General features: G+C 47.6%; 1 protein-coding gene across 1 annotated transcript in view; it reads left to right on the top strand.

The window, feature by feature from the left end:
* LOC117058977 (arachidonate 15-lipoxygenase B-like) overlaps positions 1 to 12,060 on the top strand; it is a 31,030-nt gene extending 18,970 nt beyond the window's left edge. Inside the window, exons 11-16 of the mRNA XM_033170408.1 lie at positions 1,327 to 1,530; positions 1,896 to 1,982; positions 4,141 to 4,310; positions 4,443 to 4,665; positions 7,087 to 7,257; positions 11,584 to 12,060. Coding sequence (XP_033026299.1) covers positions 1,327 to 1,530; positions 1,896 to 1,982; positions 4,141 to 4,310; positions 4,443 to 4,665; positions 7,087 to 7,257; positions 11,584 to 11,763 — 1,035 coding nt within the window. The 3' untranslated portion in view covers positions 11,764 to 12,060. The remainder of the gene's footprint in view (positions 1 to 1,326; positions 1,531 to 1,895; positions 1,983 to 4,140; positions 4,311 to 4,442; positions 4,666 to 7,086; positions 7,258 to 11,583) is intronic.
* Positions 12,061 to 12,192: the final 132 nt, after the last annotated feature.

Below are 12,192 nucleotides of genomic sequence, written 5' to 3'. Positions count from 1 at the left end.
GCCCCACTCACCTCACAGAGTGTTTGTTGTGGGGGAGGAAGGGAAAGGAGAATTTTAGCCGCTTTGAGCAGGGGCGTCACTAGGGGGGGGCGGTAGGGGCGGCACGCCCCGGGTGACAGGGGAGGGTGGGGGGTGACAAGCGGCGGCCCCTCCCGCCACTCCCACGTGCCACTGCTCCCTCTGTCACCCCGGGAACAGCAGTGCACGGCCAAGGGAGCACCCCGTCCGTGCAGCGCTGCTGCTCCAGGGGTGACCGGCGGTGCGTGGGGAGTGGCAGGAGGGGCCGCCGCTTGTCACCCCCACACGCCACCGCTCCCTCCGTCACCCGGGAGCAGCAGCGCACGGCCCGCCTCCAGCCAGTAGCGAAAAAAGCCGCTGAAAGAGGGGGCTTTCCCCCTTTCAGCGGCTTTTTTCGCCGCTCCGCTCCCTGAGCAGAGCCCGCAGGGAAAGGAGAGGGGCGGGCCAGCGAGGGGAATGACACCCCCCTTGCTGGCCCAACCCCTCTCCTTTCCCCGGGACGGCTCCACTCACGGAGCGCAGCAGGAGAGGGGCGGGCCAGCTGGCCTGGGTGGAGGCGTCGCTCCGTGCGCATGCGTCATGACGGCATGCGCACGGAGCGACGCCCCGCCCCCATGGGTGCCGCTTGGCTTGCCGCCCCCAGCAGCCCTGCGGCTAGCTACGCCCCTGGCTTTGAGACTCCTTCGTGTAGCGATAAAGCAGGATATCAAATCCAAAGACAAGGAGGAACGCTTCTCCCCCAAACGTCTCCTTTCTTCCTCCTTTTGTTCATGCATACCTTTCTTTCTCTCTCAGGCCTCCTCCACAGCATACATCCAAAACAATATGAGACCAAACAGTCATGGCTTCCCCCAAAGGATTATGGGAGCTGTAGTTTGTTAAGGGTTCTGGGAGTTGCGAAGGGACCCCTATTCCCCTCGCGGAGATACAATTCTCAGAGTGGCTTGACAACCAATCCCTCTTGGGATTTGTGGGCGGGGGGGGGGGGGGAGGTCCTCCCATCCACTCTCAGCACCTTTAGCAAACTACAGCTCCCAGAATCCTTTGGGGGAAGCCATGACTGTTGAAAGGGTTATCGTAACCCTTTAAAGGGATGTGGCCTCAGTCTCCTCCGTATTTGAGGTTACTGGCAGTGGAGAGGTTTGGCGCACCCTGACACAAACACAACGCGCTGTGGCAAAGAAAGCAGCCACATTTGGTTGATCCCCAAACCTGCTGGGGGAGGCCATTTCCCAACCTGTTGCCCCACCCTCTCTCCTCAGCTGCCCCGACCACCCCATCACAAGCTCCTCTCCTTCTTTCCCTCAGCTGAGCCAAACTCCAGGCCTCAACAACCCCATCTTCCTTCCCAGTGACCCCGTGTGGGACTGGACCCTGGCAAAGATGTGGGTCCGGAACGCCGACTTCCACATCCACCAGAACATCTCCCACCTGCTCCAGACGCACCTGGTGGCCGAGGTCTTTGCCATCTGCACTCTGAGGCATCTGCCGTTGTGCCACCCGGTCTTCAAGGTATGTCGGCGGCGAAGGTGGGGAAGGAAGGTCGAACGGGAGCGACTCCATCTTGGGAAGTGCTGGCAGGATGCGGGTGGAGGGGCGCTGCCTGAGGGCGAAGGACAAGAACCTGCGCCCTGTGAAAGGATCTTGCTTGCTGCAAGGCTGGGCCTGTTTTACTCGTGAGTCGAGCGCAGCCCAATACCTTTTTGCGTGGTGACCTGTCGAGAGGTTTGCAATCGCGCCGCCTGGTTTCGGGACTGAAAGGGAGCGGAATCCACTGCTGTGGGGTTTGAGTGCCTTTGCTGGAGGTTCGGCTGCGTGACTTTAAATGTCTCTCTCCCGGCCAAGGATTCCAACAGGTTTTCCTTCCCGCCTTGCAGCTCCTGATCCCGCACTTCCGATACACCCTCCAGATCAACGCTTTGGCCAGGGTCAGGCTCATCATGGAAGGAGGGATGATGGACAAGGTAAGAGAGAGAGAAGGTGTCTTCCCCCCCCTTTTGAGTTTCCTCGTCTATCTGGTGTGTCAAGAGGCGGAGCTAGCAGCTGTGCACCTGGGGGCGGAGCCATGGAGGTGCGGCGAGATGCCCATGGCAGGCTGCTTCCTGGGCGGAGGAAGAGGGAGCCTCGCCGCTTTGCCAGTATGGTGTAGTGGTTAAGAGCGGTAGGCTTGTAATCTGTTGAACTGGGTTCGCATCTCCGCTCCTCCACATGCAGCTGCTGGGTGACCATGGGCTAGTCACACTTTTTTGAAGTCCCTCAGCCCCACTCACCTTTCACAGAGCGTTTGTTGTGGGTGAGGAAGGGAAAGGAGAATGTTAGCTGCTTTGAGACTCCTTCAGGTAGTGATAAAGTGGGATATCAAACCCAAACTCTTCTTCTTCTTCTTCTTCTTCTTCTTCTTCTTCTTCTTCTTCTTCTTCTTCTTCTTCTTCTTTCTCCCTTCCCTCTTCCTTTTGACAGCTAGGGGGAGGCTCCCCCCCCCCCAGGAAGCAGCCTGGGAGCAGGGGGGAGGGCAACAGCACGCCACCCGCCCACAACTCCCAAGCCTCCCCCAAGCTCTCAAAACGAAGCGGGAAGGGGGGAAGGCTGCCGGCAAGGCGGCACAGCTCCGCCCCTTCCCCCGACGGCTTGGGGTAGGTTTGGGGGGGGGTCACAGGCAGGCGGTACGCCGAATGTCACCCCCCTTCAGTCATGACACCCGGGACAAACTGCCCCCACCGCCCACCCTTCCTCCGGCCCTGTGTTGCTCTCAGAGATGGATTTTGAGACCCAAAATTCTCATGGATGTGCATAATTCTGCTTTAGCTTTTTGCACCACAGCCAGATTAGCTCTCCTCCCCACCCCCTCCGCCCCGGGATTGCACAAATAAGCAAGCAATGGGAGAGATGTCCATGCAAAAAACGCTGTCTGCAGTTCGGCAGATTTTCTTCTTGACCCAAAGGGTCAAATTCGGAAATGTATCTAAAGTTGTTCTCCAGCTTTGACATTTTTGAACATGGGATCTTTAATCTCATGCACCTAAATGTGTTACACCAGAATCCAGCACCGTCCATGGCTGAGAACTTTGTAACAACAACAATTTGCTTCACCCTCTCATCGCCATCCTCTTACGTCTATCATCCTTGGATCCGAAAGGAAAGGAAGTGTGAAACAACCAAATACCAGTCTGCTAATTTCCACTTTTTAATGTCTGGTCCCCACCTCCCCTCACTCCCCTCAGCCTCCCATCTAAATCCGTCGCTGCCCATAATTCGGAATACTGATATAGATAAAACATTCCACGTTTTATCTTTAGAATGAGAAAGGGTTACTTGCAAATTTATTTTGCTGTGGAATTTATTTCACCTGCCCATTAAGGCTGAACCCGACAGCCCTTCTCCTTCAGTATAGTCATCTAGAAAAGCGGCGCACAATTTGGAAATGGAACGAAATATAATGACCTGGTTTTCTCGCAATGCAGGGAGCTTGAAGATTATTTGATTTTTGTTTTGATTATTTTGATTATTTTATTTTTGTTGGAAGCTGCCCAGAGTAGAAGCAGTGCAGGAGGATTGGAAGAAATTTAAAGACTATTTGAAAACAGCATGAAAAGATTGTTATTTGAGAATGGAATCAGAGGATATACAAGGTTACAGTTATGAAATTAGTTAGTTTAAGATAGGAGATAAGAATTAGATAATAGTATTTTATTTTAATAAAGAATAAGATTAGAAGAGAATGATGATTATACAATGTTATGAAATTACTAAAGAGGATTTGCAATGAACGCAGAAAGAGAGGATGTGAGGAGGTCCCCAAATAATGTTAGTAATATTATAAGGATAGTTAAATAAGTGTTTGTATTGTTGAGATTTTTAGCTTTGTTTCTTTTTGCATTTTTGCATTTTTGTATTTGTATTTTTGTTTTTTGTGTAATTTTTTGTAGTGTTTTGCTGTGTGTTGTTTTTGTTGTATTATTAAAATATAATAAATTCCTTAAAGAAAAGAAAAAAGGAAGCCGCCCAGAGTGGCTGGGGAAATCCAGCCAGATGGGCGGGGTACAAATAATAAATATGATAACAACAACAACAACAACAACAACAACAACGCAGTCTCTCCCTGTCCTGTCCCACCCCCTGCAGGCTACCTCAGCAGGCTACAAAGGAATTGTGCCCATTGTGGGGAAAGGAACCTACAGCATGACTTACGCCTCCCTCTGCCTCCCCGACGACATTGCGGCCCGCGGAGTCGCCTCCGTCGCAAACTACCACTACCGGGACGATGGGCTGAAGATATGGGCCGCCATTGAGAGGTGAAGCCGCCAGGCCTGCCTGATGGGAGCTGTAAACACCTAGAGGGAACCTGGTTGCGGGGCGGGGGGGGGCTGCCATCTCGGATCGACGCCTGGCAAGGCCTCCCAGCATGCACTTTCTTCATGTCCCAGGTTCGTGGCCGGCCTCGTCCGGTTCTACTACAAGAGTGACGGCCGCGTCCAGAGCGACCCGGAACTCCAGGCCTGGATCCGAGAGATCTTCAAGGAAGCCTTCAAGAACAGGAAGACCTCGGGTGCCCCCTCGTCTCTGGAGACCATGGAGCAGCTGACCAAGTTCTTGACAATGGTGATCTTCACCTGCTCAGCGCAACACGCTGCTGTCAACTCTGGCCAGGTGAGAGGCCACACTTACCTTCCTGTCCTCATGCACGCGACTGAGCCAGTGTGGTGTAGTGGTTAAGAGCGGTAGACTTGTAATCCGGTGAACCGGGTTCGCTTCCCTGCTCCTCCACATGCAGCTGCTGGGTGACCTTGGGCTAGTCACACTTCTCTGGAGTCTCTCAGCCCCACTCACCTCACAGAGTGTTTGTTGTGGGGGAGGAAGGGAAAGGAGAATGTTAGTCGCTTTGAGACTCCTTCGGGTAGTGATAAAGCGGGATATCAAATCCAAACTCTTCTTCTTCTTGAGCAGCAAAGCATAGATCTGGCCTCTTCTTGGGCAAATGCAGAAGATTCCTTTTGTCTCTTGAAATATGTATTATTATTTGTTGTGAGAAAAAATGGCTCCTTTTCCCTTATGGGGTACCCAAGAGCCCGTATAGAGTCCTTAAGTGGGTGCTCTTTCGGTAGGAGAAAAATAAGAGGCCACACGAAAGCTCCTACCAAGAACAAACTTAGTTGGTCTCTAAGGTGCTACTGGAAGGAATTTTTTTATTTTTTATTTTGTTTTGACTATGACTTCTTAAAATGTCTTTTTGGTGGTGGTGGGGGGCTATTGGGTTGTTGTTTTTTATTATGTATTTTGTGGTTTCATATCTTTATTTTGTTCTGTGAACCACCCTGAGACCCCCAGGTATAGGCCGGTATGTAAATTCAATATACAACAACAACAACAACAACAACCTGAAACTTATCCCCCCCCACTCGAAACTGGGGTTTCCTGTATTAATAATTACCCCCATTCTCCTTCGGTTGGGACCGCACTCATTTTCCATTTGGGGGCTAACAAAACACGGGCCGCCGTAGTGGCATACATAAATAACCTTTTTTGACACGTGGGGATTTCAGTCTGAATTACCCCCAACGAAAAGGACTGGTTTTTTCTGGAAAGGTGCTTTTGAACATTTCCCCCTCAGTTCATTATACATTATTTCCCAATACTCTTTTACCCTTTTGCAAGTCCACCACATATGAAAGAACGTACCCTCGACCTCCTTGCATCTCCAGCTTTTATCTGATTCAGTCTTATACATCTTAGCAAGCCTACTGGGAGTTAAATACCACCTGTAAATCATTTTCAAGTAGTTCTCCTTCAGGGAATAACATGCTGTAAACTTCAGGTCGCTCTTCCAGAGTTTTTCCACTTAAAGTCTGATTTAACTTAAGAAAGGGGTCCCCAAACTAATGCCAGGGGGCCAAATGCGGCCCAATCGCCTTCTCAATCTGGGCCATGGACGGTCTGGGAATCAGCGTGTTTTTACATGAGCCGAATGTGTCCTTTTATTTAAAATGCATCTCTGGGTTATTTGTGGGGCCTGCCTGGTGTTTTTACATGATTAGAATGTGTGCTTTTATTTAAAATGCATCTCTGGGTTATTTGTGGGGCATAGGAATTCGTTCATCCCCCCCCCTTCAAAATATAGTCTGGCCCCCCACAAGGTCTGAGGGACAGTGGACCGGCCCCCTGCTGAAAAAAGTTTGCTGACCCCTGACTTAAGGTTACCAGGTTTTTTCCAATGAATCCGGGCACACTTTTAATGAAAGAAAGAAAGAAAGAAAGAAAGAAAGAAAGAAAGAAAGACTACACGTTTGGGACGTTGATGCTGCAGCGATGGTAGTGGCAGAGGGGCGGCCGCCGCCTTGATCTCAACCGCCACGTTTCCCCTTCCTCTGAGGCTTCTGTTTCCTTTCTCCATGAGCCTGGGCAGCCCCTGAGTTGTTGGTTCTTTGGTGGTGGTGGTAGTGGCGGGGAAGCGGTGCCCGGTGGGTCAGCCATGGAAGGCGGAGAAGGAAGGCCGAGAGCGGCGGCGAGGCTCGGGCAGTGCGATGCCTCCGTTCCCATCGGAGCAGCCCCAATCCCATTCCTACTTGCGTGCAAGCAGGAGGGGGCGGGGATCCCTCAGCTGGGAAGGGAGGCTTCCCATTGCCTAACTGAGAGATCCCTGCCGCCTCCTGCTTGCACACAAGCTCTGATAGGCAGTGTGAAGCCTCCCTTCACAGCTGAGAGATCCCCGCCCTGCTCCTGCTTGCACAGAAGTAGGAGTTGGGAGGCTGCTCCGATAGGCAGTATGAAGCCTCCCTTCACAGCTTAGTTGCTGGGGTCAGGGAATGTGGAAGCAGCCCAGAAGCTGCATCTTTGAGCCCCTGCATCACTGTCATATGGGGACTTCCTAGCAGCTCCTGAAGCCAGCCAGAGCCAACTGCTCCGGGCTGCTGAGACTGCCGCTGGTGTGTTTCCCGGGGACATTAGATGAAACCCGAGGACATTCCGGGGATGGAATTTGACCGGGGACTTACTGGCAAATCCGGGGACTGTCCCCGGGAAACAGGGACGTCTGGTAACCCTAATTTAACTTGGTCCTTTGCTTGCCCACAGTATGACTATGGCGCATGGATCCCCAACAGCCCGCCCTCCATGAGAAGACCCCCACCCACCACGAAGGGCGCAGAGACCTTGGAGACCGTCCTGGAGACCCTCCCTAAGGTCAACACCACATGCATCGCCCTCTCCTCCCTGTGGTTGCTAAGCAACGAGGCAGGAGACACGGTAAGGATTTGGAATCAAGGAAGGCCTCGGTTAGGTACCAGATTTCCTGTGTAAAGAAACTTAGGGCCAGATCTCCTTTCCAGTTCCTTGCCAGCAATAATCTAGCTGCGGCTGTGGCGTATAAAAATAACCTTTTCTTATCTTGTGGACTGTCCCCACAAAGGAGGATTGGATAAACAAATTAAGTGATTTTATAGGTAAAGGTACCCCTGACCTTAAGGTCCAGTCGCAGACGACTCTGAGGTTGCGGCACTCATCTCGCTCTATAGGCTGACTAAGCCACTTCTGGAGAACCAGAGCAGCACACGGAAATGCCGTTTACCCTCCCACCAGAGCGGTACCTATTTATCTACTTGCACTTGACATGCTTTCGTGCTGCTAGGTTGGCAGGAGCAGGGACCGAACAACGGGAGCTCACCCCGTCGCGGGGATTTGAACCACTGACCTTCTGATCGGCAAGCCCTAGGCTCAGTTGTATAGACCACAGCGCCACCCGCATCCCAAGTGATTTTATAGGATTGGCCAAATTAACGGCAGCCGTAAGAAATCGGTCTGACCAGAATTTGAGGAAGGAATGGCAATGTTTTGAGGAATATATGAAAAAACACTGGTCCAAAGATAATGTGTTGATACACCTAGATTAAGTGTGTGAAGACAAATAAATCTAAAATAAAACTAACAAAGGATAGATAATGATTAGTATAAAGACACAATGTAAAATAGACATTATTGTTTTAAGGATGTCAAGTTGAGGTGGAGGGAAGCCACACGGGTGTATAGTTTTGTTTTTATTATTTTGATGAATATAGGTTTTGAATTGGTAAATATTGTAATTGTAAAATTATGTATTTGTAGTTTTTTGTTTCTTTTTTCGTGAATAATAAAAACTAAATAATAATAAGAAGAAACATAGGGCCAGATCCACACCATACATTGAAAGCATGTTTGATGCACCTTTAAACCACATGACTTCCCCCAGATGATACAGAAAACTGTAGTTTGTTAAGGGTGCTGGGAATTGTAGCTCTGTGAGGGGAAAGCTCCATTTCCCAAGATTCTTTGAGGGAACTCATGTGCTTTAAATGTTAGTCAAATGTGTTCTGAATACAGTCGTACCTTGGAAGTCAAACGGAATCCGTTCCGGAAGTCCGTTTGACTTCCAAAATGTTTGGAAACCAGAAGCCACGGAAGCCCTGCCAGACGTTTGGCTTCCAAAAATAGTTCGCCAACTGAAACACTCACCTCTGGGTTTGCAACGTTCAGGAGCCAAAACGTTCAGGAACTAAGCTGTTCGACTTCCAATGTATATGTTGTGGATCTGTCCTTAGTGTTCCATGTTGTTGCTAAACTCTGGAATTTAGGAATAGGAATAGGAATAATTTATTATTGGCCAAGTACATTTTCCAACATACTTGGAATTTGTTTCGGCTACATTGCAATGTAAACATACAGACACTGTTCCTCTCACAATACAAAGAAGTAAAGAAACCCCACCCATATTTTACCTCCCCTTAAGCTATACAACTACGAATTTAACAATTTAATGGCACAAGGGAAAAAACTATTCTTGTGCCTGGCCGATTTTGTATATGAAGTCCTGTAGCGACGTCCAGATGGAAGTAAATCAAGCAGATGATGACCGGGATGTAAAGGATCTGCTACAATTCTCTCTGCTCTCTTCCTTACTCGGGTAGCATAAATTGTCTCTATTGAAGGCAAGCTAACACCAATTACCCTTTCTGCAATTCTTACAGCTCGTTGGAGCTTTTTCTTGTCTCTCTTAGAGGCTGTACCGTACCAAGCTGTTATAGAATTACAGAGAACAGTTTCAATGATGCCTCTGTAGAATTGAATCAACACTTCCTGGGACAATTTAAATTTCCTTAGTTGACGCAGGAAATACAGCCTCTGGTGGACCTTTTTAATAATACTATTGATGTTGCTTGACCAATTTAAGTTATAAGAAATTATGGAGCCCAGGAACTTAAAGGACTCTACTATTACAACCATGTTACCAAGAATGGAAAGTGGTGGCAGAACAGAAGAGTGCCTTCTGAAATCAATTACCATTTCTACTGTCTTTTGGATATTTAGTACCAAATTATTTTCGGTGCACCACGAAACAAGATGGTCTACTTCCCGCCTATACACAGATTCATCGTCCTCCTGGATAAGCCCAATAACTGTTGTGTCATCAGCAAATTTCAAGATCTTAACCGATGGATCAGTTGAGGTACATTCATTTGTGTATAGAGAGAAAAGAAGTGGGGAAAGGACACACCCCTGGGGAGCACCGATATTGATGGTATTGTTGCTCGATATAATTTTCCCCAACCTCACCTGCTGCCTCCTGTCCGTTAAAAAGCTGTATATCCATCGGCAAACAGGGACAGGTAAATTGAGATGAATTAATTTAGAAAACAATTTAGATGGTACAATAGTATTAAAAGCTGAGCTAAAGTCCACAAACAGAACTCGTACATAGGTCCGCAAGGAATCCAGGTGTTGCAGGATGTAGTGCAATGCCATGTTGATTGTATCATCTACTGACCTATTAGCTCGATAAGCAAATTGCAGAGGATCCAGCAAGGGATCAGTAACGTCTTTCAAGTAGGCCAGCACTAGTCTCTCAAATACTTTCATTACCACAGATGTTAAAGCAACTGGTCTTAATCGTTCATCACACTGATGGAAGGCTTCTTAGGTACAGGAATGATGACAGAATGTTTAAAGCATGAAGGGACTCTACACAACTCCAAAGAACGATTAAATATCTGTGTGAGGATCGGAGCCAATTGTGCTGCACACACTTTCAAGCAACGAGGAGTCACACCATCTGCGCCTGGAGCTTTTCTGGTCTTCTGTTTCTGTAAAAGGCTCAGTACATCTTTTTCCCAGATTACCAGTGGGGTGGTTTCAGAACATGTTGAGTTGCTTATTGATGCCTCTGGCGCCAACTGAATGACACTAGTTGGCAATGCTTGACTTTCGAACCTGCTATAAAACTGATTCAGGTCATTTGCCAATTTTTGACTCTCCGGAGCAGAAGAAGATGTTCTCTTATATCCAGTAATATTCTGTAAATTCTTCCAAAGAGTAGCCGAGTCACTATTTGAGAATTGAATCTGCAGTTTTTCACCATAAGTTCGTTTTGCCACTTTGATCTCCTTGGCCAGTGCATTCCTAGCTTGGTTGTACAAAATTCTATCTCCTTTCTTATGTGCCTCCTCTTTAGCATATCGGAGTTGCTTGAGTTTTCCTGTAAACCACGGTTTATTATTATTGTATATGCGCAAGGTTTTAGTAGGCACGCATAAGTCTTCACAAAAGCTAATATATGATGTCACAGTGTCCGTAAATTCATCCAGGTTGTTTGAGGCCATTTCAAAAATGTTCCAATCAGTGCAATCAAAGCAGGCCTGAAGCTTAAGCTTTGCCTCCTCTGTCCACCTTTTCACTGTTCTCAAAATTTCAGCCTCAAAATGGAATTTTTGCAAAATTATTAGTCTAAAAAACAATTTCTTCTTTGGAATTTAGTAATTCCACAAATGAAAGGTACACAAGAAAAAAAATGGATGAGAAGCAGAAACATAAAAATGCCTGTTTCAAAACTCCATGAAGAATAATATCAGGCAATACTATCGAAACTCTTATTTCCCCCCACCATCATTATACATTTAATTTAATTGTTAATTAAAATGAATTATTGTCAGGAGAATAAGGGTTTTAACAGTATGTCTGATGATTGCTTTAAAACAACAACAACAACAACAATTTATTATTGCTACCCAGCCCATCTGGCTGGATTTCCCCAGCTACTCTGGGCAGCTTCCCTAAACATTTGTAAGATCCCTTACAAATTTGAATAACAGGATTGATAACTTTCAGATCTTATGAAGTCATAAAACACTCAAATCATTAACTCAAAGACACCAATCTATATATTTCTTATTAGCTTACATCAGGGGACTGCATTCCACAGGCGGGAAACCTGTGGCCCTCCAGATGTTGTTAAACTCCAGCTCCCATCAGGTCCCAACCAGCATAGCCAGCGATCATGGATGATGGGAGTTGTAGTCAAGCAACATCTGATGAACCACCAGTTCAACATCCCTGCATTACAGCAGTCTACTTTTGGCCTAGCATTCCCATTAAAAACCAAACGAGGACAAAAACCTGACTTAGTTTTGAATATTTCCAAATGTGGGGGTGTCCAAGGAGTTTTACATTTGCGTTTTAGGATTGCGAATGTGAGAAGTTCACTGCAACTTAAATGGGAGTTTGGGGCACGGTCTTCATCACTGATTTCTCCCAAATCTTTTCCAGAGACCTTTGGGCCACTATCCCGATGAACATTTCACCGAGGACGAGCCAAAGCGGCTCATTGTGGACTTCCAGAACGACCTGGCTAAGATTTCTGAGGAAATCAACGAGAGGAACAAGTCGTTACCCCTCCCCTACAACTACTTGAACCCACCTCAGATCGAGAACAGCATCTCGATTTAGGTCCCAGGTGTGTTTAGCGATGTCAGACTGACCTGCGTTACAAAGTCGGTCCAACTTGTAACAACGCTAAGCTATATTATGAGTTGATTCCTCTCAAAAGTTCTTCTCCGGCTCAGAATGTAAAACGAGACACGACAAGATCCTCTGTCTTCTGTATGTAGGCATGTAGATGTTTGTCAGTGTTTTAAGATTTTCCCTCCCACCGAACTCTCTGGCTAATGTGAAGTTACATAAACTGAAAGGCACCTTCAAACTTTTTTTAACGGTAATTTTCGTTGAGACCCTCTTGTCGATTCTATAAACTAAGGCTGCTATCCTTGCACCCACACCCCAGAAATCCAATAGGATTTACAATCTTTACATTTATAGGATTGCTTGCAAGTGATCGTAGTGTGTCCTCTCTATTCATTCGATTGCTTGCTACCAATG

Source organism: Lacerta agilis, chromosome 14 (assembly GCF_009819535.1).
Source record: "Lacerta agilis isolate rLacAgi1 chromosome 14, rLacAgi1.pri, whole genome shotgun sequence".
NCBI classification, from domain to species: domain Eukaryota; kingdom Metazoa; phylum Chordata; class Lepidosauria; order Squamata; family Lacertidae; genus Lacerta; species Lacerta agilis.
The sequence above is the reverse complement of the archived record's forward strand: the minus strand, read 5'-3'. Positions and strand labels throughout refer to the sequence as shown.